The sequence below is a fragment of the Arvicola amphibius genome, chromosome 1, assembly GCF_903992535.2.
Source record: "Arvicola amphibius chromosome 1, mArvAmp1.2, whole genome shotgun sequence".
Lineage (NCBI taxonomy): Eukaryota > Metazoa > Chordata > Mammalia > Rodentia > Cricetidae > Arvicola > Arvicola amphibius.
In genome coordinates, this window is record NC_052047.1 from 126,070,026 (window position 1) to 126,097,685 (window position 27,660).

The 27,660-nt window shown below is 47.4% G+C and overlaps 1 protein-coding gene across 1 annotated transcript in view; it reads left to right on the top strand.

Moving 5' to 3' along the window:
- The first annotated feature begins 1,346 nt into the window (after nucleotides 1-1,346).
- The window catches only part of Hs3st4 (heparan sulfate-glucosamine 3-sulfotransferase 4), a 409,927-nt gene continuing 383,613 nt past the window's right edge, over nucleotides 1,347-27,660 (top strand). Inside the window, exon 1 of the mRNA XM_038344328.1 lies at nucleotides 1,347-2,059. Coding sequence (XP_038200256.1) covers nucleotides 1,347-2,059 — 713 coding nt within the window. The remainder of the gene's footprint in view (nucleotides 2,060-27,660) is intronic.

The window sequence follows — 27,660 nt, forward strand, 5'->3', positions numbered from 1 at the left end:
TGCCTAGCAGCCAGGAAGAAGGGTTCCCCAGAGTGCCTCCCTGGATGGGCTCTCCCGGAATCCTAGCTTCCATTCCCCACAGCGCCGCCGCCCCCCGCCCGCCTCTTCCTCCCCCCCCCCCCCCCCCCCCCCCCCCCCGCTTTCCTGAGCTAAAGGCAACAGCAAACAGTCTCTGTAGAATTTCCCAAAGGGGTCCAATACCACCCAGTGAGTGCAGGAGTGGAAATCTCTCTGCAGAGCACAAGCACCTAAAATATTCAGTGAAGTGACACACAGACATCCCTCGGCTTATTAGGTGTTTGGAGGGATGGGGACCCCCATCTGTGTCAGCTCATGGAATCCCAAGCTCCCATAGGCCACAGTGCCTCCCACAGGGCACAGGTGGGTGCACCTGTAGTTAAGGAGATCTGGTAGGGGACAGCGCCATCTCCCACTAGGTGATGGGGCAGAGGCCAAAGTCTGAGAAACCTCAGGGGGTCCATTGAAGCTCCATCCATCATGAGCCTCAAGACAAGACTGGAGAGGTGGAAGTTGGGGTGGGGAAGGTGTGGGGAAGGAACTAGCGAGGCAGGACAGGGGAGAAGGAAGAGAGGATCAGGAATGGGTTGAGTTTGCTCAGAGTCCCAACAGAGGAGACTGGGGGCAAACTAGCCACTGCCAGCCTCGCAGCTTCCCAATGAACGTCGGCCCCGGGCCGGCACTGGGCTCCAATTCCTTCCAAGAGTCTGGCAAGCGCTGGCTAGCGCTGGCGAGTGTGCGGCACCTCGGACTCCCATGGGAGCGCAGAACCAGGGCGGGGCAGGGTCCTCTGCGCGCTCTTGACGGCGCTGGCAGGGGCCAGGATCTCAGCTCTCCTGGGCGCCCCAGCCTTGGCGCACGCCTCCGCTCCCGCGCACCCCCTTCTCAGGCACGCGCGAGGCGCACCCCTCCTTCGCCGGGCGGCGGCGGGCACGCGCCCGGCCCCCTCGCCTCCGCCCCTCGGCGCCCGTCCTCTCTCCGGCAGAAAGTTAGCAGCGGGGAAGGAACTCGGGGCTGCTGGAGCGGCAGCAGTAGCAGCGCGGGGAGAGCCTGGCGTTGCGCACGGAGCAGGTGCCGCTGCGGCTCGGCGCCCCCCTCGGGCTTCTGGCCTGAGGTTGAGGGGGGCGGCGGGGGCCGGCGCGGGGAGGGGGCCATGCGGCCGGGCTTGTCCCCGGCGCAGCGGGACGGCAGCCAGGGCCGGGGGCGCAGCGGCGTCGCTCCATGCAGCCGGGGCGGCTGGGCGGCGGCGGCGGCGGTGGCGGGGGCGGCGGCTGAAACCATGTCCGGGCAGCGCCGGGGGCCGCCGCCGCCGCTCGCCGGGAGCCGCGATGGCCCGGTGGCCCTCACCGCCTCCGCCTCCGCCGCCGCCGCCGCCGCTCGCCGCGCCGCCGCCGCTGCCCGGCGCCTCCGCTAAAGGGCCGCCGGCGCGCAAGCTGCTCTTCATGTGTACCCTGTCCCTGTCCGTCACCTACCTGTGCTACAGCCTGCTGGGTGGCTCGGGCTCGTTGCAGTTCCCGCTAGCGCTGCAGGAGACCTCGGGAGCCGCCGCGGAGCCCCCGCCGAGCCCGCCACCTTCAACGCCACCGCCACCCCGCGTGCGCCCCGGCGCCTCCTCGCCACCGCCGGACAACGCGAGCCACGGACCGCCGCCCGAGCCCCCCGAGCGCTTCACGGCACCCGCGGCCGACGGCTGGGGATTGGCAAGCGGCGGCGGCTCCCGGGACGTCTGGTCCCGGAGCCCACCGACCCCAGGAGACTCGGTCACAGAACAGGGCGCGCTGCTGGGGCGCGGGGCGCAGGAGCCGGGCGCCACCGAGGAGCTGGCAGGCCCCAGGGCGACCAATGCGAGCGCGGAGCGGGACCCCGCCAGCACCCCTGATTACGGGGAGAAGAAGCTGCCCCAGGCGTTGATCATCGGGGTCAAGAAAGGAGGGACACGCGCGCTGCTTGAGGCTATCCGTGTCCACCCGGACGTGCGGGCGGTGGGTGTAGAGCCGCACTTCTTCGACAGGAACTACGAGAAGGGGCTGGAGTGGTACAGGTAGGAAGCTGTGGCGCGCGGGACGCGTGAGGGGTTCTGAGAGCCCGTAACCCAGGCAGCCGGCGGAGGGTAGTGGGAACCGTGGTCGGTTTGTGCAGGGTCCAGGTGCGAGGAGAGGGCAGGACTCTCGCTAAAATATCGCTTTATTTTGGTGCGAGAGGAGGAGCAGATGCCTCGGTATCTACCAGGCTCCAAAATCTGGGAATCCCCAGCTCTTCCGCCTGCCTGCAGGGTGTTTCCCAGACCAGGTTGCTACAAGGCTCTGAGCTTCTGGGTTGGGAACATGCTGGGGAATAAGACAGAAGAGCTAAATTGACGACGGGGCTTTAAGATCCCCAGGAATCAATCAAATGCGCCCTCACGAGCATTTGCGTGGCTGGAATCCCACTTGAGTGTTTTAAGGTCAGAGCAAAAGGAACAGTTAAAAGGTGTAGACGCCTTGGCTTTCTCGTAAAGGTGGGGTATTTCCTACCTCTGTGACTTTCTGTTTCTCTTGGCTGAATGAACACTAGTCTGGTTTAGCACCAGGAGCCTAGGTTTCTAGATGCCAGTTGAGGCTCTAAAAGTGGCTGTGCCCTGCCTGCGCAGAGCCCTTTCTGATCTAAGCATCCTTGGAGACAGATTGGAGTTACTTCTGCGGGGAGTTATATACTTCTTTCTCATCATCAGATGCTAGTGGAAGGAAGGGAGCAGGAGAAAGTTAAGTGCAGGTCAAGGTAGCGAATAAGCTACCTCTCCTGCCAGCCTTGACTTTAAAGCAGCATTGGTGCACATGCCCCAAAGGCAGACCTCCCCTCTCGCGCGCACCCTCTCCCCTCCCTCTTCGAATCTTTCTGGGAAACAGATCTGGATGGGTGACCCCATCTCGATCACATTTCAATAATTAATTGCAACTGTCAAACAGAAGCACAGCCTTTGTCAGCGGAAGCGATGCTATCAGTTCCACAGAGCCAATAGGTAAAATTGGCCTGTGATGGGGTTGCTTTCCTGTCAGAGAGACATGCTTTCTGGGTTTAAATTGCAGCCTGGGAAAAAGTTTTGCCTGTAACTTTGGGAGTATGTAGTAAGCATGTGTGCTGTGATTGATTTCCCCCACTTTCTTTTCTTTTCTTTTTTTTTTTTTATATTTGCCTTCTGATTTAGAAGCTGGGGAGAAGAACACCCAGGCACAAACATTCCAGCACATCACAGAGACGGCGAATGTGTCTGTTAATGTCTTGTCTGTTTCAACAGCAAGAACTAATTGGGATATTTTAGGAGGCTTCAAACAGTCCCTTCCTATCAAAACATAAAACAGCAAGTGCCTAATTTAACTGGAAAAATCCGCATTTATAACATCACAAGCCATGGCTTCCAGTTTGTGATTGTAATTAAAAAGGTGTTAGGATGATTAATGCAACAACAGCAAAATAAAGACAGGGGAAGATGTCTGGGAAGGGTTCAATCGTTTGCTGGTTAGCTACAGGCATGTCCTGGTTTCTTCTGTGGGGTGGCTTTAACCACAGGAGGGTATCTGTGGGCTTCACCCCCTCTCGGTTCTAATTTTAAAGCCCTGCATCTTGTGGGAAGTGTCACATGCCCTTTAAGAGAGGCATAAAGATCAAAGCTTGTGTTTTGGGTGACTTTGCTGCAGTAGAGCTACAGAAAGGAGTTCTTTATTTGGACGATGCATAAAGCTGATGGGGGAATGCTTGAGCTAGGAAATCCCATCCTAGGATCTGGAAAGTTTTCTATTTGAATGGAAAACAGACGATAGATTTCTTAGGTTCTTTTACACTGTAGCTGGGAGGGGAGGATACATAACTACCTCACAGTCACAACGTGGCTACTGAGGTATACGGTAAAGCGATAGATACTCCCAGCCTCCTGATCCCCACCAATACTTTAGGCACGTGTGACTTGGTGCTCGTATTTGGTAGCCCTTAGTAGAACTGCTAAACACACACGACATGTCTAGAACAAGGTCCACTTGGTCCTAGGTAAGAGAACCATTTGATATCTCTTGTTCCTCAATCTCTGAACCTTAGCCTCTTGCCATAGACACCTGCCCCAGGCTGTGTGCTGCCCATTGGAATGGAGGACACTACTGTCTCTTAAGAGCGAGCTTCATGGAAGTGTGTGGCTATCTAACAAAGGGGTTTGTTAGCCACTGAGATGTGGCTGATGGAAAGACTCCAGGAAGCCCCTGAGGCACACAGGGGCCCAGTGTGCTTCCCAGCCTCATTGGAGACAGCCATGCTTTCAGGACATTTGTGAGACTTCATTAGCCTTGCCTTTTCATGCTTGCCCTAAGCCTCTCTCCCATGTAGAAAGAAGGGATGATGCCCACATCTTAATGTAGAAATGTGAATAGTGGCTTCAATTCAAACCAGTGGCAGGAACCCTTTGTCTTGGTTCGCTGAACAACTCTGGACTCTTCAAACGGTGGGACCTGAACTTCCCTGTGCCATGTCCGCTGTCTACAATCTGGCTTCACTGAAGAAGCACAGGTTAATTAAAAGCTTTAAAATTTCACTATTTATTCATTTAACCATTTATTCTTTTACTTATTGTTTTAAACGTGCTCCTCATTGCCCACTGTTTTGGCAAGTGGTCCTGGATTTTGTGCTTTGAGCAAGAAGAGCTGAGATGAAAATGGGGCTGCTGTTGAGACAGCTGGTTTGGGCTTCCCTCCTGTCTAACAAATCAGCCTTAGCAGGTCCATTGCTGTGACGTCACTCCAGTTGTCCCTAAATCCGGGTTGTTTTGTGTGTGTGTGTGTGTGTGTGTGTGTGTGTTTTGTTGCACCTATGCTGTCGATCTAATGGAATGTAAAAATGCATCGGAGATTAAATACGTACATTCGATTTTCAGGGCAGCACCAGACTAATGGATTAGGATGTGTGTGTTCAGGCTGCGGAGAGGCTTAGCCTCCCTCCATGGTGGACTGACCCAGCCAAATAGTTAATAAGCCTGGCAGATCAAGCCCTCCTCTTCTGTCTTTCTCTATCGTTCTCCAAAGGGGCAAAGGCACATGCAAATTCTATATGAGCTGCTACAGTGGTCCTGGCAGAGACCTTGAACCCTTCTAAGGGATGGGACGTTGGAACAGACCCCTGGCTGCTACTGCAGAACTCATCACACTGATAAAGGGCAAGGAACACTTGCCTCTTCTGGGACTCACATGGGTAGTAACCATAACCTTTTGCTTTAGAAGCCATCCAAGGTGAGGTTCTATGGTTTTTATGTCCTATTGGGAAAGTAAAGTAACCCCCAAACCCGCTGTATGCTGAAGGATGCCCAGCTTTTGCTCCCCAGTGGAGCGGGCCCAGTGGTTGCCAGCAATACTCTCAGCTGGTGTCTGGAGAGAATATTGAGGACAGGAGATGCTGGTATTTATGGAACGCCAGCCATAGTATCGGCTGGCGCTCTATGGATGTGTTATTCATTGCAGCGTTGAGATTATGCTGTGAGCTAAACAGCAGTGGTTTAGTTTTCTGACCGCATTTCCTTTATTCCTGGAGGTAAGAGACTGGCTCAAGGTCCTAGGTTTGGTGGCTTCTCTAGCTGAGATTGAACCTGCATCTGCCCAGTTGCAGGTGGCGTTGTTTCTTTGCCTCCGCCACCTTGGCATTCATTACTACTAAAAGAGCAGCTTCCCTTCATTTCCTTCCTTCAAAAATGCTTCAGAACTGTGGACTAGATGCCATTGTTGCCACAGAGTCTTAGAGATTCCTTTAAGCTTAAGTTCATTGATGTGGGAATGCGTTAGTGTATGTGAGAGTGCCTGTATATGCGTGTTCCTGTGTGTGCATGCTCACACATATGTACGTGTGCACTCAAGTGTGTTATTCGAGATAATCATGCGATGGAAATTATGTAAATAGAGTTCAAGGGTAAGATCCAGCTGGGGAGGTTCCAGCAGAAGGGAGAGTGAGTGCAAGGGTCCTGAGGTGGAATCGAAGCGTGTGACTTTGCCGCGGCGTTCATTCATCACTCTGGATGCAATTGAGTTCACGCCAGACATGGCAACGAACCAGCTGAATGGTCTCCAGTGCGTCGCTTATATAACATCTGACAGTAATTTCTTCCTGGTGGGCTTGTTGGTGGGATAAATGAAATAAGAAAAGTGGACATGCTTATTAACGAAGTGCACTCACTTCCTAGAGCGGAAGTCCTCATGGGGCTGAGTAGCTCTCATCCCCATTTCTGGAATCCTTTTGCTTTCTTGTGCCTTCACTTTATCAGGGATGTGATGATGTCGTCTCATTTGGATTGGTTTAGGAAGAGCCCAACAAGGAGGGCTCTTTGCAGCCTGCATCTCCTTCATATTGCAAACAAACTCAGGTGACATCAGGGCCCATGTGGGTCAGATCAATGAAAGCAGCAGGCTAGGAGGGGCTCACTTCCCTTGAGCTAGGGACAGCCGCTCTGGCTGCAGTTCCATGCACACACGACCCCCGAGGGTTATCAGCTCTTTACTCTGTAAGAGAAACTAGGAAACCAGGTTTTCATGTAAAATCTTCTGATTTTTAGTACTGGCCACAGATTTTTGGTTCCTTAAAAAACACTGTGTGGGCCAATACGGTGGAGCAAACAAAATCCATCTGTGGGCTGGATGCAGCCAACTTGCTACCAGTTTGCAACCTCTGGGCTAAACCCATTTCTGAAAGTAACTGGCGTGCATTGGCCAGAATTGTGGCTTACAGTTGCTATTTGGGTTAGTGTTTCTCTCTTTCCCAGCCTTTTGTAACAGCATGAAGGAAATACCCCCCAGGTTCGTGGCACTAGGCACCAACAGAGCTTGATACAAATACTGAGGTAGAAAAAGAAACTTCACAAATAAAATATCCTTCGTTCCCAATTAACATTTCCTGCAGGGAGGCCCAGTTCCCCACCTTGGCCTCCAGAGTTCAGGGATCACAGATGTGCACTGGCAGGCCAACTGTTTGTTTTCTTTCTTTTCTATTGTTTTTCAAAGCTGGGGGTGGAATTCAGGACCCTTATGCATGGTAGGCCAGTGCTCAACCAGTGAACTATATTCCCAGCTGAAAAATTCCTAACTGATTGATCTCAAATGCCCACAATTGATCTTTACATAGATGGCTTGGATTTACAAGATATATTCCTGTGGGCAGGATGGAGACCTAAGGACAAATGGGCTCTCGATTTTTATTTGGTATGTCTGGTACCAGCTTGCTTATAAAGCCCATTCTCTGACTGAAATACTTCGGTCCTCAAATGCATTTCCCTAGCCAGCTCCTAACAGAGATGGATATAGGAGACGGAAGTGATGTGATGTGGGAAAGGCCCTTCATCTCTGAGCCAGGATCTACGGAATGCTCATTGGGTGAACTTGGAGATGTTGGTATCATGAATCCTCAGTTGCTCCATCTGCAGAATGGGCTCAGGATCGCTTACTTCCAAAACACTGTATGACAATGAAGTACGGTGCCACTTCAAATGCCTTGGGTAGAGTTGGTGACGCAAGGTCCCTTGATTGGCTTATTTGTTTTTTTTTTTTAGTGACTTTTATTTTGCCCATCGGCATGGAGGACCCTAAGGAGGTAGCCATAACTTGTCATTCATTTGGATATAGTCTTTCATTTCAAGATTATGTCTGAAAGAGGGATTGCAGGTCCAAACAGCTCTAAAACACTTCTCAGAGGAGCAATCAGAGGGCTCCAGAAGCCGGCCTGTTGGCACCCAGTGGGAGATGGGTCTGATTTCCTGAGGTCACTCTGGTCATGTGCTTCACCCAGAGGATCTGGAGGAAAAGATGGCCCAGTTCTCTGGGTTGCCACTCTCTGAAGCCTCTGGTGGAAAGACACCCTGTTTGCCCCAGATGTCCCAGAAGCTGTGGGCTGACAGGCAGGCCTATCCTGTCTTCATTTTCTTCACAGAACCCGGGACACCCTGTCACACTCCTGCCCGAGCTCCTGTCAAGTCACTCAGGGGCTCCAGCCATCTGAACACAATTCATTTTTTTTCTTTTGAAAGCTACACTGGGACCATTTTACTTTTAAATTGAGTCAGTGTAGAGGCCTCGAGACCAGGTGAATGGAAGATTTCTAGGCGTGTATGCTCGAAATCTTGAAAGGCTTGGGTTTGTCATAATGGAAGAAACCCCTGCAAAGGATTGATCTACCATACCCGGTGAAGGCAACTCTGGATTCCATTGGCTTCTGTGGCTTAAGAAGCGATGCTGAACCTGTCTTAGGGTTTTCAGACTGAAATTATAATTTACCACAGAGACTTTACACTGATCTTTCCATTAATTAAAAGCAGACAGTTGATTTTTTCCCCCTGAAGCACTCACTAGTTAAAACTGCCTGCTTTTAAATTGTTTTCTTTTAAGAGTGTACTAGCCAGGTATGGTGGCACACATCTTTAATACCAATATTCAGGAGGCAGAGGTGGGCAGATGGCTGTGACCCTGAGGCTAGCCTGGTCTTCATAGTGAGGGAGAGGCCAGCTTGGCCTATACAGTGAGTTCTAGGTCAGTCTGGTCTATGTGGTGAGACACCTTTGAAGAAGGAAAAAGAAGACTACACAAAGAATATTTATAGGGGAATGAAGTAACATGTGTATTGATATATAATGTATATGTATATATATATATGTATATGCATATATTATACATTTCACATACATAAGTGGTTTCAAGTGAGAAATTTGAACTTGAACTTAATTTTAAACCATAGGGTGATTTTTTGGCATAAGTGGCAGGGAAGTGTGTTGGGTTGTGGGCTTCAGGGAAAGCCATATCAGGATCCCAGGGTGTGAGTGGGCTTCTGTATTTTTTCCTCTGCCATGTTTGTCTCTGCTTGGCTCCTTCTCAGGTGGGCTGTCTCCTCGGATTTTGTTCCTGGTGGTAAATGACAGTTGTCCCCCACCATGTTTTGGGGATGCCTTTTAAGAGTGTCTGTTGAGTGTGCCTAGAGACCCCATTGTTCAGTAATTTGGCACATGACCCTCCTAAAGCAGGGACTAGATGTGCTCTCAATAGGCCAAGGTGCTGTGTAGACACTTCCTTGACTTGAAAGGCTGGTGGGAGTGGGGAAGCTGAGCTAGTTCTACCAAAGTCACGGGAAATAATTTGTTTAAAGAGGAAGAGGGTTTGATGGGGTTGGTTGCTAGAAAAATGAGAGTCAGTTACACCACCTGCTCACGAAACATTAAAGGCCACTCTGGGGTGGCCCCTGATCTCTCACCTAGCATTTTAATTGGCAAGAGGCTTATGGGACTAATTTAAGGTCAGGTTTAGTTGCACTTCTCATTCATCCATTCATTTGTCCCTTAAACGTGTAATATCAACTGCGCGTCATCTGCTGGCTTTCAACATGCCCATCGAGTGGAGAAATGAACACACAAACTGTTACATGATAAAGGAACTTCACTGAACAGGATTCACTCGAAGAATGGGAGGTGACTCAGTTTTTGACAAAGTAATTTATTTTTAATTTTAACAAATGTGCAAATTCATGTGATATATGGATGCTGGAGAGACAGTTTCTGTTCTGGGACCAGGCCACACGGTCCCTCCCTGCAGGACCGTCTCTCAGTCTCACGCCTGCTTCCTGGAATACTTTGCCTCTGATCCCTAGATTGCTGGTGTCTTCAAGTGCTGGTTGGAGTTTAGACCCTTCTGGTAGACCATCCCCATCTAGTGAAGATCCCCCAGTTCTGCCCTGAGCAGCGGTGTCATTCTCCTCGTAGCATATATTGTTCTTCAAAGGTACCCTGGTCATTTACCCCCTCATTGGATGGTAAGCCACACAGAAACAAGGACCTTGTCCGTTTCATTCCTTACCAGTGCTCTGGCATACAACAGACACTCCAAAGGCAACGGTTTGTTAGCTGCCAAGAAAGACTGAACCAACTAATGAGACAAAGGAGAGCCGTGCGTGTGCGGAGACTCCAGACTTCCGAGAACAAAGAAGGCTCCTGTCTTTTTGGAACTTGGGTTATAAATTGTCGTAAGTGCTTTCACATGCTAATTCCACAGGACAACTCTGGGTGCCAGGAGGATAAACTTAGACTGCGTGTGAGCAGACAGGCTCCCACTCATCCAGCCTCACAGGTGGAAACATTCCCAATCTTTCACAGCTGTGTAGAGGGTGAGTCTAGGAAGACAAGCAGAGTTTCCAAGAACAGACAGAGGGCTGTCAGGAGCCAGGTGAATTTCTGCTCTGACCAATGACTTTTGTTTCCTGGCCTCTGTGGCTACAGTGATGTCCTAGGAGATCTGTGCTGGTTCTTTCTCACAGACCATTTTCCTTTGAGAGTCGCTGGGATGAAGCATCTCTAAATGCACCGTTAGTGTCAGCCTCTCACTCATAATCCCAGCACCCAGCCGAGGCTGGAAGGTCCTGGGTTCAGGGGTAGCCTGGGCTACACAGCAAGCTCTTGTCTCAAAACTATTTCCACATAATTGCCATTTAATAATCAGTTGCAAAAGGCTCCTGTCTGGTTTGTTATGCTCACTGCACAGGTGGGTGTCTTCTTCCTTCTGCAGGAGGTGAAAGTCTTGAGAGCTGCTGGCCTTAGATCACGGCTCTCCCCTATCCCAGGGCAGTTTGAATTTTACAGCCACTTGGCATTTTGACAAAGAACTCGAACCTGGGCCTGAGGAGCTGTCTTGGGGCATAAAAGTGCTTGCTATGCAAGCGTGAAAGGCTGCGTTTGAATCTCCAGAAAGCATGAGAAAGGCAGATGTGCAGTGGGACCGTCTGCAATCCCCAGTGCTCCCTGGAAGAGACAGAGGAAGGGATAGGCGAATCCCGGGAAGCTCACAGACCAGCCAGCCTGGCATATACAGAGACAAAACAACAAAGAAACATTCTCTCAAACAAGGTGGAAGGCTAGGACCAAACACCGTAGGTTTCTTTTAACTGCCACACGTGTGCCTTGACACATACTTGTGCATTCTTACACATGTAGGTCTGCAATTTCACACACACACACACACATTGTGTACAAACACACACACACAAATAAATTAAAAGGGGAAATAAATAACGAAGAAAATTGAGTAGATTGTTTAAAATAGGTGGACCAGAAATCAGAAGTTCAGGGTCAGAGTTCCTCATATGCTTCCCCTATCCACAGATTTGTACTTAACCTTTGAACCTTGTATTTCACATCTTTATAATGGGACTAACACCCTCTCTTCAACCCACAGTGATTTTTCAGAAGTGGGGCAAGGGCTCCAAGTAGAGAGCTACCTTGTCTACACCTGTTAGTTGTTATTAATCCACGCACGTTTCCTGAATTCCTCCAGGTAATTGGTTTTCTGGGATGTTGCACTCCAGGGAATGCCTGAAATACAGGACAAGCCCTCTTATCATAAAGTTAGATTAAGAAGTTTAATTTACAGAAACTATTATATGGCACGGATATCAAATGTTCTGAGCACAGACTGCAGAAAATTCCAGAGAACTCGCGGATAGCCTTAATCTGCATAACTCTTTCCCCTGACTTATGACCACTGGTGTTTTATATGGAAACAACATAAAGAGTAATGGGGCATGCTTGCTTTGTCAGACTCCCCTGCAGTTCATCAACTCTGAAGTGACCAGAAGATTCTCTTATTTTGTTCTCAATTGGCCCATCATCTTTTCCACCCCCCCGCCCCCCGCACACCTTGCCTGTGTTTCCCAAGCTGGTATATTTATATATCACCTTCCAGTTGCACATCTATCCTGCTTTCTAATCCCGTGTGGTAGGCAGAGGAATAGACACTTGAAATATCTTTATTCCAATTCGCAGGATACGTTAGATTTCGTGGTCAAGGACAATTGCATTTCAGATGGAATTAAGATTCCGTGCTAACCAGCTAACGGGATGACAGATTGTCTCATAGTTTCTGTATGAACCCAATTAATTACAAGAAACCTCATCAACGGAAGGGGAGGTGGTGAGAGAACTAGAGGCGCAGAGCACGTGAGTCAGCTTTGTCTGCCTTTGAGGACAGAGGGAAGGGCCACCAGCCAAAGCGTTCATGCAGCTTCTTGAATCAGAGCAAACGCAAGGAAGGAGCATCTTAGTATCTTCAGAAGGAAGGCAGCACAGTGACCTTTCCATTGAGATCCACTGAGCTCCGCCTCAGACTTGGTCATGTGAAGAGCAGATAATATATTTATATTGTCTTCAGCCTCCAACCTTCTGGTGGCTTACTGCAGGAGCCACAGGAAATGAAGACCCTTTCTTCAGGTGTGCCTAGCAGCTGTCCAAAACACTTGGATTCTTTCTTTCCCTCGCTCTGTTTTTTTCTTCTTCTCTGGAAGAATGTCATCTTCAGGGCCCTCTGGTTCTCTTCCCAACAGATGTAGTAGAGCGGTGTGTTGATAGTATTTCCAGAACTAGTGTTTAAAACACGGGGGGCTGCTATAAGCTGGAGGGTTCGCTCTCCTGTAGGCAGTGAACGCTACTCTTCAGAGTAGGTCGCTGCACAGGCACCAGGCTCTCAGAAACCTAAGCTTGAAATGGAGCTCAAGTGAACATGTGTGTGTGCGCGCCTGTGCGTGTGTGTGTGCGTGTGCGTGTGCGTGTGTGTGTGTGTGTGTGTGTGTGTGTGGGCGCGCGCATGTGCACGTGTGTGATGGAGGAGTGTCTATGTGTTACTTTCATTATTAATAAAAAACTGCTTTGGCCCTTTAAGAGAACAGAAAATTAGGTAGGCGGAGTAGACAGAACAAAATGCTGGGTAGCAGGAGTTGGGGAGACACTTCAGGCATTTGCCATAGTGAGTCTCCATGCTTCTCCTCTCCGAGATGGACGCAGGTTAAGATCTTTCCTGGTAAGACACCACTTTGTGGTGTTACACAGATTATTAGATATGGGTTAGTCAAGATGTGAGTTAAGAGGCTGAAAATAATGGGCCAGGCAGTGTTTTAAAAAAATACAGTTTCCGTGTAATTATTTCGGGTGTAAAGTTAGCCGGCGGCCCGGTGGCGGGACGCAGCCCCGCCGCTTCACACTACACGTGTGTGTTTATCAGTTGGGACACAGAACCAGTGGAAATAACAGGATGTTTTAGAGAACAGATAAGATTTATTTAATATGTATGTATGTTTGTACATAAAGGATCCCAAGCCTTCTGCACTTGAGACTTCGGCACTGATCTTGCAGAGGTGTTGCCTTTAGAGGTGTATCGAATCACCCACTGCATGTTGGCTTTGCCTTTTTGCCTTCTCTGTGCCTTCAAGGTTTTGTTGATTACATGAAAACTCAGTACTTGTGCATATCTTCACACAATGACATTTTTCATAAGAAGAAAAATAAATTTCTTAAATATTTGTAAAGACTAATGAAACACATGCATTTGATAAGCATATTTATATACATGTATGCTTAAGAGTACATATGCAAATATGTTGGATGTATTTATACATGGACATATATATATACACATATATTTCTATATATTCTCATATCTCTATCAGCCATATGTCTTTGTACCTGTGTATGTTTCTACCTAGAACATGTATGTGTGTATGTATGTATGTATGTGTGTGTATGTATGTATGTATGTATGTATATATGTGTGTATGTATACATCTAACTTTATGGCACCTTTTGCTTTGGTTCAACCCTTATCCCTTTTCCACTTGCCTGTCATCTGATTTTCATGAAGTAACCACAGTAAACGATGGCTTTAGAATATGAAGCATATCATACTCCTTATTTCCCTTTAATTTCCAAGTGAGTCCACGTAGAAGAATTTCCAGGCCTGGCTGGGACCTGCCAAGCCCTACAAGGCTGTTCCATTCTTCCCGCTGCAGTCATGGTCGCTTCTGTCCTCTCTTTCCTCCTGTTTGTCCTGCAGTAGCCTCCTTGACCTGAGAGTCTAAACATGAGCAACCCCAGGGCATTTACACCTGCTGCTCTATCTGCCTGGAATTCTTTCCATCAGTTAACTGTGTGTCTGACTTCTTTCCTTCACTCATGTCTCTGCTAAGCCGTCTTGTCCTCAGTGTGGCCTGCTGATGGACCTAGCTTTGCTAATGTCAGGGGCTTCATTCCCTGGAAGATGTCATGTAGCTGTTAATTAACTGTATTGCATTCCACAGTTAATCCCTTTGCCTTCCAAGGTTTTGTTGTGTTGATTTTCCAAGTTTAAATTCCGTTGTCTTGGGAATTTGTGGTTCCAAATGGAACCACAAAATGACCTCATCGTGGCTGGGGTGAAATTAAAAGCTATTTATGTCCCTCTCGAGCTACGCCTGCTATTTAAATGCACTGCCCCCGGGTGGTGGTTGCGTGATGTTCTGCATTCCCCTTCCTCCCTGGCTTTACATCCTTTGCGTCCAAGTCATAAATCGAGAGGCGTTTTTAAAAGGTTCACGTTGGGGAAACAATTAATGGTATTGAGACAGATGTATAGAACTGTGTTTAGAACAAATGCATGGTTGAGTGTCCCTCCCCACTCCCTTCTGATCCAGTTTCTTCATTTGTGCTCAGATTAAGGAAGAAGACAGGTGGGTAGATATGCTTTTTTTTTTTTTTAATTTTTTCCATGTTGGCATTCCCGTGACTCCCAGTGGACAAACAACTAACACATTGTGCTAACCTAAATATAAGTTGAGGTGTTTAATATTAGAAAATGTTAGAGTACATATACTGGATATTGAATGGGCTTTGTCCACTTAGACTCTCTGCAAAGTACACAACCATTTCAGCCAGTGACCCCCGTGCTCTCACCCAGAACCACTGAGTTCCTTACTTAGGACAGCAGTGAGCGTGTACTCTGCAGGCCTGCTGTCTTTTATTCCTGCACTGTCCTAGAGGAAGGCCTCTTGCTTTCCTTGGGATTGTGTTTTCTTCTTTCTCCATATTGCATTCATCAAGACAGGGAGATTTCTTTGAGTCACAGCCCATTCGAAAACTTCAAATCCCTCTCTGGTAGAATGCCCTTAAAGAAAACCATTTTCAGTGGTCGTAATTTCACTTTTAGACTCAGAACCTGAGTGGCCAGGATTCTTTTGGTTGTAGCATACATTAATACCAGGTAAGATCTGAACTAAGCATGAACCAAGAAGAATTTAATAAATAGCTCATGTATCTGAGAAGTCGCAGGCAGGGGAATGGGGATCTTTAAACAATCAACATAATATTTTTTATTAATTCTTTGAGAATTTCATATATGCATGCAATGTATTTTGAGCATAGTCACCTTCTATTCTCCCCCTACCCCACCCCAACTCTTCCCAGGGTTCTTTATTTTTCAAGGTGTGATTTCGTGAAGACTGAATGATACCACCAGATTTCAATTTTTAGATTCTGCTGCCGAGCTGGTTGGCTGCATTCATGAGACTTTCCCCTATGTAGCTATAAAGTGAGTGTTCACCTGGTTTTTTCCCCTAAATTGCAGGTAGCAGAGGTCTCCGTCCCTGTCCCCCAAGTCCCCTGCCTCTGAAGAGCAGAGCGTGGGGATCAGTGCTTCCAGAGGTGCATGGTAGTGGGATGCAGGGATTTTTCCTAGAGCAAAACCAGATTACAGTTCTCAGAGGGGGAAAAATGTGTGTGGACGCCAATACAACAGATGTCTGCTTCTAGATGTCTGTTGAAAGCAGTGTTCCACTGCAACACAACCGAGCTGATCAGAGCTCCTCTGGCTCGTGTGCAGACAGAGGCCTGGGTCTCCTTCCCTGTTCTCCTTTATGCTGAGGTGAATTCCAACAGAGAGGCTCAAAAAGTCCCTTCTCTGTTCAGAGCTCTGCCAGGAAGGCAGGCAGGCAGGCAGAGGAGAGGCGGGTGGAAAGGCCAGAAAGGAAGACTGGCTCAGCTTTTGCACTTAAGGTGTTAAATCTTGGGGGAAATTTGAAAGAACCTGTCTCTAGAAATCACTAATTATTTATTTAGAATACCTTCCATTTCTGTCACTTCCTTAGCAACTCCTAGCACTGTCTGGGGAAAATGAAAAGGATTGTATATCTTGCAAGAGAATTCTTCAAATAGCAAGTAAATCATTCACCACATTAAATCTTCCTGCCCAGGATCCCTTCCAGTAGAGAAGGAGAAACGACTTGGCGTTTGATCAGCCTTAATATAACAACTAGATAGTCCAGAATTTCAGAACAGCCTTGGCTTTCTGCTATTTTATACTTTTCATTTCAGGTAAGGCCTACAATAAAGAATTAAGTAAGATTTAGTTTTCTACGATATTGTGAGACTTTTTTGTAAATGAAGAAAAACCCATCTTGAGGAAAACATAGCCAAATCTGATGTCTTGGTGTTTTTGTTTAAAGAGACCTGTCTTGTGAGCATGGGGTTGTCTTTATATAGCAACAGTGTTTCCTCCTTCAGTGTGTCAGGGTGCAACAATTTTACAGTCTCCAGGGATCTTTCTGAAGAGATTCACTAGGAGATTTGAAGACTTCAGGTCTTCTAAGCCCTGGGTCATTTCTCAGGTACAGTTGGTACAAGCTAATTTCCTGTATGCTGCTGGTACTATCTTCTCTTCCTTCTCCCTCCCTCCGTCCCTCCCTTCCTCTGACTTCTCTATCTCTTCCTTCCTTCCTTCCTTCCTTCCTTCCTTCCTTCCTTCCTTCCTTCCTTCCTTCCTTTCTTCCTTTCCCCTCTCCTGTTTCTCCTTCTCCTCTCTCCCCCTTTCCTCTCCTCTTCTTCCTCTTCTCCTTGCTCCTCTGCTCCATCCTTCTCCTTCTTCTCCTGGTCTGCCTCTCCTTCTTCCTTCCTCCCGTCTTCTTTCTGCTCCCCATCCTTCCACTCCCTCCCCCTCTTTCACAGCCCTGGAGATGATTCTTGGGGAGGGTGTGGTTTGAGACAGAGTTTCTCTGTGTATCCCTGGCTGTCCCAGAACTTGCTTTGTAGACCAGGCTAGCCTTGATCCACCTGCCTCTGCCTCCTGAGTGCTGAGATTAAAGGCGTGCACCACCACCACCATCGGGCTGGCACTGGAGATGAAACCTGTGGTCTTGTGTGTGCTAGGTGAGCATCCTTCAACTGAGCCACACTCTAGCCTGTCTTTGAACCTCTTGGCAATTCCAGGATTTGTCTTCCTTCCCTTACCCTGTGCTGTCTGATCCCCCCACCCCCCACCCCCGCTCCACTTTTCCTCAGGATGGTTCCCACCACTCTGATGGAGGACAAGAGAGGCAGCTCTTTCCTCATTTACTTCAAATGGAGGAATTAGGCAGCAACAAAACTACTTCATAGCCCTTGTTTTCAGAAAACATGCTTCTGTTCCTTGTGACTTGTTTTCAGATTCTGAAGAATTGTTAAAGATTCTCTTATTTCAGAAAAAGATGAAATTTAAAGAACTTCAGTTGAATGATTTTTTTTTTTTCTTTACAACAACTGTGTTCTGGCACATTCTTAGTAACAATAGCTAGCTTCCATAATTCTTTAGGAGCCTGAAACAAAAGAAAACAAAACCCACAGGGAAGAGTATGTGTGTATGTGTGTGACAGAGAGAGAGAGAGAGAGAGAGAGAGAGAGAGAGAGAGAGAGAGAGGGAGAGAGAGAGAGAGAGAGAGAGAGAGAGAGAAAGTACCTGCCATTGTTGACGTGTTGAGGTCAGGGACCACCCCAAGTGTTGGTTATCACCTTCTGCCTTAAGCCAAGGACTCTGTTGCTAGCTTCATACACTAGGCTAGGTGACCAAAGTGCTGTCAAGGATTCTCGTGTCTCCCCTTCCTCCTAAAGATGTACATCTTCTGTACATCTGTATGTGAGCTACCATGTCTAGATTTAAATGGGTTCTGGGGAATCCCAGCTCCATTCTTAATGCTTCCATGACAAACATTTCATTCGCTGTGCCCCCTTTTCAACGTTGGTTGATCTCCAGCAGCCTCTGTTGGTGATGGATTTTGCAATTTATGGGGAAAGTAAGGCATAGAGAGGTAAGAATGTCTCCCAAATATACCCTGGTTGCTACTGATGGAGCTTGGATGGGAACGTGGCCTTATAGGGTTTGCCATGCTCCATCACAGCAAGAGGCTACTTCCTTGAAGAAATGATGCTGAAGAAATTCTGTCTAAACTTGACAGGCAGGGCATTTCCTCAGAGTCCCTCTCCACAGACAAATCCAACATGTCTCCATCTTCATGAATCCATCCCAGTGCCCACGTCTGGGCTCCTGGAGAAGTCTGAGCATACATTCTATGCCTTGGAAGAATGGAGAATGCCTCCTTGCTGTGGTTGGTTTAAAGGTCTCAGCATTTGGGAGGACTTCAGAGAGCGAGAGGTATTGATTTCCTAGGCCCTGCTGTGTGCTACTGATTTCAGAGAGTTGGAGAATCAGCTGCCCCTTCCCTGCGTGGGGCTGCTGAGGGACGAAAACTCTCCCCAGGGCTGGGTCTTCTTTAAAAGCATCCCTGTTGCACAAGCTCTTTCGAGGCAGTGGACAGGGCAGAAAACAACTCTTGGTGTCACCCTGTGCTGGCACCTTGCTGCCTCTGCAGGCCTCATGGTGGCGCTGAAGGGAGGGCCTGGTGATAGCATCATCCTGGGGTTAACTCTGATTTAATAACGTTTCTGTCCTCGTCTTCTTCCACAGACTATTTTAACCTTTGAGACTCCTTTGATGGCTGCCTTTGGAAGGTGGTAGATGAGGGTGTGTGACAGGGGGTGGCATGTAAACACCTTTGAAGGCATGTGATGGAGGCCAGAGGTGCTGCTGGGTCACTGCTCTTGCTCTTCTCCTGGGTTTCTGAGACATGGTCTCTACATGACTGTGGATTCGCCACTCTTCCCAGACTCACTGGTCAGCGAACCCCAGGGGATATGCCTGTCTCTACCCTCTTGTTGTCGGGGTTGCTGGTGTGCTACCATGCCCAGAATTTTATATAAATGCTAGGGAGCTGACCTAAGGGTCTCATGCTTGCTCTGTCTTCCCTGTGTATCTGTCTTCCCTGTGATGTGTTTACACGAATGGCATGTTGGCTGACTTGAATGGTAAATCTCTCCCTTGTTATGAAAAGCTCTGGACTACACATAGACGCTCTTGGGACTTAGAATGGAGGCGGAAGTCCCTGACATGGAGAAATAAGTTTCCAAGACCTGGCTCTTCCATACCTGAGTTTCCCACTCTCTTCATGTCACTACTTTGCCAACTACACTTCTGCCTTCCAGTTTTGGCTGGAGAAGGTTTGACCCATTCCTCTGTCTCTGTACCTGTCATTACTCCTGGGGTCTTGTACCTCTTTGTACTTGCCCAAAAAACAAACAAACAAACAAACAAAAAACCAAACCAAAACAACGAAACAAAAGACGCCGCAGTTGGCTGTGTGCTCGTTATACCCTACAGGAAGTTCTCCACACATTCTCTACCCAAACTCGTGAGAGCCCTAGAGAGTGAGACATTCCTTCCTCCAGCCACACAGGAGCAAACTAAATCAGAACACAAAGTGAACTTACCCAGTGGGCTAGGGCGAAGCTGAGCCTTAGAGCACTCAAGGGTCTTGGGCTTATATGAATAGCCTGGGTTCTAACCCCAGAACCAGAATATAAAGACACAAGTAACTCGACTGAACCCTGAATCCTGCCAGTCCGGAATATCTCCCTGTGGGGTCCATCTTTTTTTAGAGATTGGGTCTTTTTCTTTGTTCTTGCCAAGCTTTGCCAAGCAGAATGAAGTCAGTTCTAACCTGAATGATTGCTGCACAGTCTTCTATCGTATGTATTTAGTGCGGACAGCTGATAGTGGCCAAGGCGTGCTTTTTTACACATGCTGTGGTGGATATCCTTCCCCGGGGTTAGCCCTGTGCAGCATGTACGAACGCACCCCTTCAAAAATGGTGATCTTTAAAAATAATTTCACATTTCCCCTTCAAAGTCTACTATGAATGTCGTCCTCTGTCTAAAATGTGCTCGTGTGATGTAATTTCCATGCTTTCTATGATTTATTAGTGACATGGGTATTAAACACTATTCAATAAAGCTGGGAAACTCTAGACCATGTATTTTTTATATTTGGGGATTCCCCCCTAAGCTTCGAGCCTGAGCACACGTGGATGACAGAAATAAGCCGTGGCAAAGAAGGAACCAAATGAATTAGCGCAAGAGCAACAACACCAAAGATGACAGCGAAAACCATGAGACCCAGAAGTGGGTGGGTTCGCTCAGATGACGCTGAAATCAAACAGCCCAACAACCATGGCGGGGAGACTGGTCAGTTTGCATCTAGGAAATGAAAAATACTTCAACACAAGAAAAGATTCACCCATGAAGCATTTTTAGCTTTCTGGGGTCTGCCCTAAACAAATACCACAGGGCCAGGGTGACTTAATAGAGACATTTCTTTCTCACGATTCTGGGGCCGGACATCCAGGATCAAGGTGTCAACGGGGTTGCTTTCTTCTCACCTCCCTGTGTCTTTGTGTGGTGCTCTTCTAGTGCATGCCATTGTCCTGGTCTCCCCTCCCTGTGTCTGCTCATCTCAGCACACCAGCATGCTTGTTGGTTAATTGGCAGTAAGAATATTAGCGTTGGCTAGTCTGTGACACTCCCGTTAGTCTGTATCCCCTCCCATAACCCGTCAGCCTGGGAAGCTGTGGCCCTGGGGGAGCTGGTAGTGAGGCAGCTAGGTGGTGCTGCTTGTGTGCACCCTCCAGCCTCCTGACGTGTGCTCACTGTTTTATCCACGTGTCCGAGGCTTGAGGTGCTCCTGCTGCCTGACAGGATTCTTTCTGGTCTCTCATAACTGTTCTTTTCCCTCCTTTCTTATTAATTCTCTTTCCAGGTTGGCATATTCTTTTCCTGTTCAAGCTCTTATATGGGATTAAGCCTTGTCTTAGTCTTTGGGTGGGGATCCTTGTACCTAATCCCCTCTTTATAGAATCACAGCAGTCAGATAGAGGAGGAACTCTCCATTTGCTTTCATTTGAGCTTAATTGCCCCTTTCAAGACTTCGGTCTCTGCATGCAGCCACATTCTTAGGTATGCGGTGGGTTATGGTGTTTTGATTTTAGAAGCTAGATGAAGAGCTGGAGGTCCCAGCCTTGGTTTCCCTGGAGTTTCTGCTATCCTTACTCCTCCTGATCTGCCAGGAATAGGCGGTACACCCCCTTCAAGCTCAATTGTAGCCAGAGCCTTTAGATATCGATTTATGTTAATATCTAAAATATGTAAAGAATGTGCCGGACGGTGGTGGCCACACCATTAATCTCTGCACTTGGGAGGCAGAGGCAGGCAGCTCTCTGTGAGTTCGAGGCCAGCCCGGTCTACACGAGCTAGTTGCAGGACAGGCTCCAAAGCCACAGAGAAACCCTGTCACAAAAACACCAAACCAAACCAAACCAAACAAAATATATAAAGAATGCAAAAGATTACAAGCTGCCTCCCCACAGAGAACAAATATTCCAATCAATAAATGGGCCAATGAACAGAATTTTCTTCAAATGAAGAGGACAAATGGCCAATAAATACATGAAAAATAGTCAGCATCTTTAGCCATTAGGGAAATGAACATAGAAACTTCACTGAAATGTCGATTCACCCTAGTCAGAATGGCTAGTATCAAGAGACAAAACAACCCACATCACAAAGAGGAAAACAAGCAAGCGTTGGGCTTGCAGGGACTGGACCAGTAACACTGCTGTTAGTGATGTTAATATAGCCACTGCAGAAATTGATATAAAGGTCCTCTCAAAATCCAAAAGAACTATCACATGATCCACTTATACTACCCCTTTGTATGTGTGTGTGCACACAAATAAAAGTCTGTAATAGACAGTTGCACACCTATGTTTACTGCAGCATTGTTCACAGTGTCCAAGTTGTAGAATCAGCCTAGCTGTCCATCAGCAGATGAATGGATAAAGAAAATGTGTCATATGTAAACAGCGGAGTATCAGCCATGAGGAAGAACGATACTGTATCATTTGCAGGGAAATGGACGGAGTAAGAGATCATTATGTGAATTAATATTTGACTTACAAAGACAATCACTGCACGTTCTCAGATGTAAAAAAAAATACAAAAAAGAGGATACGAAAGTACAAAGAGGATTACTAGGGATGTGGTAAAGCAGGGGTAAGAAAGAAAGGCAGGCAATGAGTATGACTGTGGTATGTCATATGCATGTATGAAAGTGTCATAAAGAAATCCACTACTTTATATAATTCAAGCCATTAGCTGGTTAACTCAATGATAAAGACATCTCTCTCCTCTATGGTTTATGCCAGCTTCATTTCCTAGAAGAGAGGCACAGCCAACTCTGCGGCTGTTTCCTTGCTTTTGAGTGGTTGATGTAGGGAGATGTCGGGTGGGATCAGATAACACAGGTGGGAAGTTATGGGCCTCGAACACTGCTGCTGCAGCCAGCAGCCAGCAGCCAGCAGCCAGCAGCCAGCAGCCAGCAGCCAGCAGCCACCCAGGCCCTCTCTCTCGCTCTGTTATTCCCCCCTTTTACAGGAACTCGGAAATTGCAGTTTCACAATGGCTAATGACTCACCCACAGTTGCAGAGATGCCATCAGCATCACTACATTCAACTCTCCTCTTGGTCTGTTTTACTTTTGCTGTTTCTTGGCTTTGCTCGCCCACTGTGTGTGCTGTTTCGCTGTTGTTAGACCGTGGACTGTTTCTATGGCTCGGCATGGGGAGAGCTGGTTCACCGTGGGATAATCTCCCTGCTTTATTTGACCACACCTTTCTTGATGGGTATCTCTATGGTCTCCATCTCTTGAAGATATTTACAAGGAAAGCTACATGGGTTTCTGTGTCCCCTGGAGCCCACTTATCAGTGAGAAAATGGAAGGAATATGCATTTTTTTTTTCTGAAACATGTTAAAAATTGTCGGAGTACATGCTTACTTCTGAGTTCCCGAGAGAGACCTTCATGTTATAACCAAGAAATGATATAGATTTAGGGAAAATGGGCTCCTTTTGTGCCCCAGGCACCTGCTGGCCCTTGATAAAAGCTTTTAATAATAAGGATGCTGACTTCTTGTACGATTACCATGAGATGAAAGAAAATATGTGGTTTGAGTGTGAGTATTGCTCTTAGAAGCTCTTATTTAGAGTTTAGTTTCTATTATCAAAATAACACTCTGTGCTCCTTTCTCTTCTGCATGAAAGGAAGAAAAGTAAATACTTCCATTCTGCTTTGAACTGCTGCGGAATCAGTTTTTCTATAAAGTCGAGAATTTGTGGGAGGCCAAGGATTCCTTTTCTTACATAACTTCCCCCAGGAGTGTTTAAGCCATGAAAACTGGATGGCTTTAGCTCTGAAGCAAGATTCGTTTTCTGGGGTGGTGGTTAGTGGCAGATAGCAAAGCTCCCGAGTCATGCCCCTGTCCACGACCTGGAGGGGCTTTGCTGCACAACACTGCCCTGCGGCTTCCTCAGGAGTTCCAATTAACACCTATTAGAGAGCTAATCCCAAATAAGTCCGTGTGTGTTTGGGGGATGGGTGTGCTTGTGTGTGTGCTTGTGTGTGTGTGTGCTTGTGTGTGTGTGTGCGCGGGTGTGCTTGTGTGTAAACAGGATGGACCTCTGAAGGATGCTCTTCGTAAAGCCTGAGGACAGGAATGGTGCGAGGAAGACCAGAGTGGAGCAGCATCACAGGAGTGTGTGAAGCTGAGTTCTGTAGATGATCATAGTTCATTTGGTACAATGATGATGGTAGCTTTCCAGCCCAACAGACTAATTCATGTGCCTGGAGCTTTACTAAGATAATTTACTGTGGGTGGTCTCCAGTGCCTGTATATTCTCTTATGGAGATACTCCTTCTTGACAGGAATGCTTGTTTTCATGGAAGGATTATCCTTTCGTGTCTAGCTGTGATGGAATCAGCGATTTGTCTTTCCAGTGTTGGTTGAGCACATGAGAACATAGAATAACAACTGTATCTCCTAGTCTTCCATCTGCTTGATGTGGTTAATGATGTTGAGTTTGGACAAATGGGATTCAGCAGTAGATGCTGTGCGTAAATTTTTGGCCTTACAAGGATGTGTTTTCCTTTGCTATTCGTGAAAACGAGAATATGGTGGTTAAACCTTGAAATGTCTTGAGGCCTTGTACAGAGAAAGCCACATATTGGAAATCATGGGCAGCAAGATAGAAAGAGCCCAATGGGAGTCCTTTGGATAAGATAGGAAGACATTTCTATTTTCCTTAAGCGGTATTATTTTGGGTTTTCAGTTGCTCTTAGCTAAGTATAATTGGAGAAGATACATCTGCCTTCTATCTTCCAGCCATTGTGCGGAGACTTTAGCAGTTTCTCTTATGAAGCCCTCTGGAAAATGTCTGCTGTTAGCTGCATGCTATGGAAGAAGAAACAGGTATAGAACAAGAGGACTGTGTCCAGATAGCAAAAATAACAACAGTAGGTTCCCCTGAGGGCCTGTGACCCCTTTCCTCCAACCATGGGTTTTTGACCAGGTTGACAGTACTAGACATGAATTTTTCCTGTTGCTCTGGCTTAAAATCCAGTCAGAATTTAGTTGGTTACCCCTATAACAGGCATGCCACTGTTTCCCCAGTGGCAAGTCTCTCCTGGCAGGTTGGTATTGTAGCTCATACGGAGGTTCACAGCTCATAAGGCTGTTGATGGTTTTTCCAACCCAGGAACCTGCATAGCACCTTCTGGAAATGTGAAAGTTAGCCACGGGGCACAAGCTTTCAGCTCCATTCCCACTAAATTCCTCTGTCATGCAAAAGAAGTTTACGGTGTCTTTAACAGCAGGGTCTCAGTTACCTAGTTTTAGTGGGCAATCAAGAGCAATGGCAAGAGCTCGCATGGTGTTCCGGCCTCTACTACTGTTGTCTTGCTGTGTGAGTAAAGTGTCAAACTGCTTTCTCAATCAACTGTTTCATCCCCATGAATTAGTACTACTGAGAGCAGTGGTCAGAGAAGCTTCTGTCTGCAGTGGCTGGGAGTTAACACAGAGCCCCCATACGTCATCAAGCTGCGATTCAGTGACTGCCCAGCGCTTGCTCTAAAGTCTGCTATTGCCCCCTCCCAGACTCAGGACCATGGCAGAAAAGTGGATGAGGGAAAGGATGTGAAAGCTGGAGGATGGAAAAGTTGTCTTCTGGACATGGCACGGGAAATCTAGCCATGGCCTTCGGGACTCTGTGGGTACCTGTGGAAGATGCTTAGACTGAGCGCATCCCTCTCTGAGGAGCTAGAGCAGATAATTGTTTCTGGAGAGGTGGAGTCATGTTCCTTATTGGTGGTGTCACTGGTAAGTTGTTCTTGCCAACGTCCCTTGCCTGTGTTTATGCAGGCATTCCTAACTAAATGCAGTGGGACACAGACAACAAAGACAAGAAGTGAGGAGGAGGGAGGCAGTGGGAAGAAGGGGTTCAATAGGAAGGGGAAGGGGACAAGAGAGGACAATAGGGGGAATGTGATCAAAGTGCATTGTATGTATGCAATTCAAGAAGGATACAGTTTAGACAAGAGAATTAATTACACATGATTTACCCAAGATTAGAAAATAAACACCAAGAAGACAGTGCAATGAAATTGAGCCTATATTTAACCAGTTTGAAGCCAGGTTTTAATATCCAGCTGTCCCAGAATGTCTCTGACATCTATTCCTCTATCTGGGTGATTGATCCCTATTTTTTCCAGGCACTGTGATTGGTGCTGGAAAGAGAAAGGTAAGCACGGGCAACGGAGTCTTCCAGTGTGGGAAGAAAAAAAAAATCAAAGATGGTAAAGGAAGCTTACATGGCAAGCATAGTGAGTACTCAGAAGGTGACTTCCCAGGACTACAGAGAGGATGACAAAGAATACAACAGACTCATAGATGCCGGACTTAAAAATTACAGCAGAAGCACATCTCTGGGTGTGTCTGTGCGAGTGTTCCCAGGAAGGAAGGTTTGGGAACCATCTACTGGATAAGTAGCATTTGAAATGGGATCTTAAGGATGAATAAGTGAACATGTTTGTGTATGTGCACGGGCAACGCATGTGCCATGCCACCATGTCTGGGATGTGCATCGTGTATTAGGAAAACTAAAAGCGCATGGTGCTGGAATTGCACAGAAGATGGAGGAGAAATGTATTGTGTGAAGTTGGAGAGGGAGGAGCCAGGCAGGGATTCATAAGCCAGGCCCCAGATGTGGGGGTCATTCTAGGAGCCAAGAAGGGCGATTTAGTGGTTTGGTCAGACGAGTGACATGGTCAGGTGTATGCTTCAGGTGATCAGCCGGGTTGGTATATGCGTGATGCGCTAGGAGAATACACATTGGAAATTCCCGCAGAAATTGCCTCCTTCCCAGAAAGAGGTTTTCGTGGCTTAGACTAGGAAGATGGCAGTTATTCTGCGTGACACCTGGGAGGTAAAATCTTAAGAGCATGGTGTTGCCTTGGGGGATGGGAGAGAGGGAAGTCAGCAGGCCATCCTAGGTTTCTGGCTCCTGTGCCTGCCTGGGAGTGTGCTGGCTTTATTCACTAATGTAGGGAACTTAAGGAGAGGGGAGTAGATGCTTGAGGGCGTGTAGAGGTCATTTGTTCATTCAACCTGTCCAGCATACTCTCCTGAGAAACAAGAACCCAGTCATGTAGCTGTGGTTTGAGATTCCCCTACTGAGCTCCCTCTGACCTGTATGGCAACAAGATTGACATTCACAGATTCATCCTCTCAGACTTTCAGGGCTTGGGTGAGTGCGAGGACTCGCCTTTGGCGTTGAGGGTTGTAAGGGTAAGATGCCATGGCTGTTCCTGGCCACGAGAGAGCTGGTTTGCCCCAGAAAAGCAAAGAGCTGAAGAGATGCAGAGATGAGAGATGGAGCGAAAACTGTTCTTTGTTCTTGTGTTCCAGAACCCAAGCATGCTCGAGTCCAGTCCTTTTTCTAGCTCCTTTGGCTATTGTATTATCTTTAGGCCTATAACCTAGTCTGGGGTAAGTTTCTGACATCTTCACTGGGTCCTAGATTAGTCAGGCAAAATATAAATTTAAGTCCAAATGTGTTGCGTTTTTGATGATTTGGGGACATCCAGGTGCAGATGTGAAACCGGCCACTGGAGGTTTGTATCTGAGCTTATAGAAGATGGGTTGGGCAGTGGAACAGAGGGAGTTAGTGGCACAAAGGTGTGATGAAAGCCAGGCAAAGGCTATTTTGCAATAAGAAAAGTGGGTTTGGGATTGAGCTTTGAAGCTAATTGGAGCCCATGGAAAGCCTAACTCATAAAGGAAGCAAAGATACGGGAGGGAAATAAGGAAAAAGAAGTTATGGAACTCAGGTTTAAAAAGGAGGGAGGGAGTGATGAACTGAGTTGAATGTCAGTAGAAGATGTTAAAACCAAAGTCTAAAAAAAGTCTCTTTGGTTTGGCTACAGCTTGAGGAAGAGTTGACTTTTTAAGATGTGTCTTAGCGTTCTGAGAGCTGAGATGCCAGATCCTACAGCAGCAGCATCTTGCAAGGGCCAGGGAGAGAGCAGAGAGGATCCACATCTACTATAGGTTTCAGGAACTTGGGGAAATGGACCACCCCTGTAGCCGCCCTTTAAGACATCTTATTATGCGTGAGGTGCTGCCGTCACGGCAGTGGGCGGGCTCTGAAGAGCTCGTGGTGACCTCGTGAAACTCCAGACTAGGTAAGATGACAGACAAGCAGATGACAAGCACAGTTTAGGCTAATACATGCGGAAGGTGTCATTTTGGATCCTCCTGTCTGTAAGCAAGAGAAAATGTAATGAAC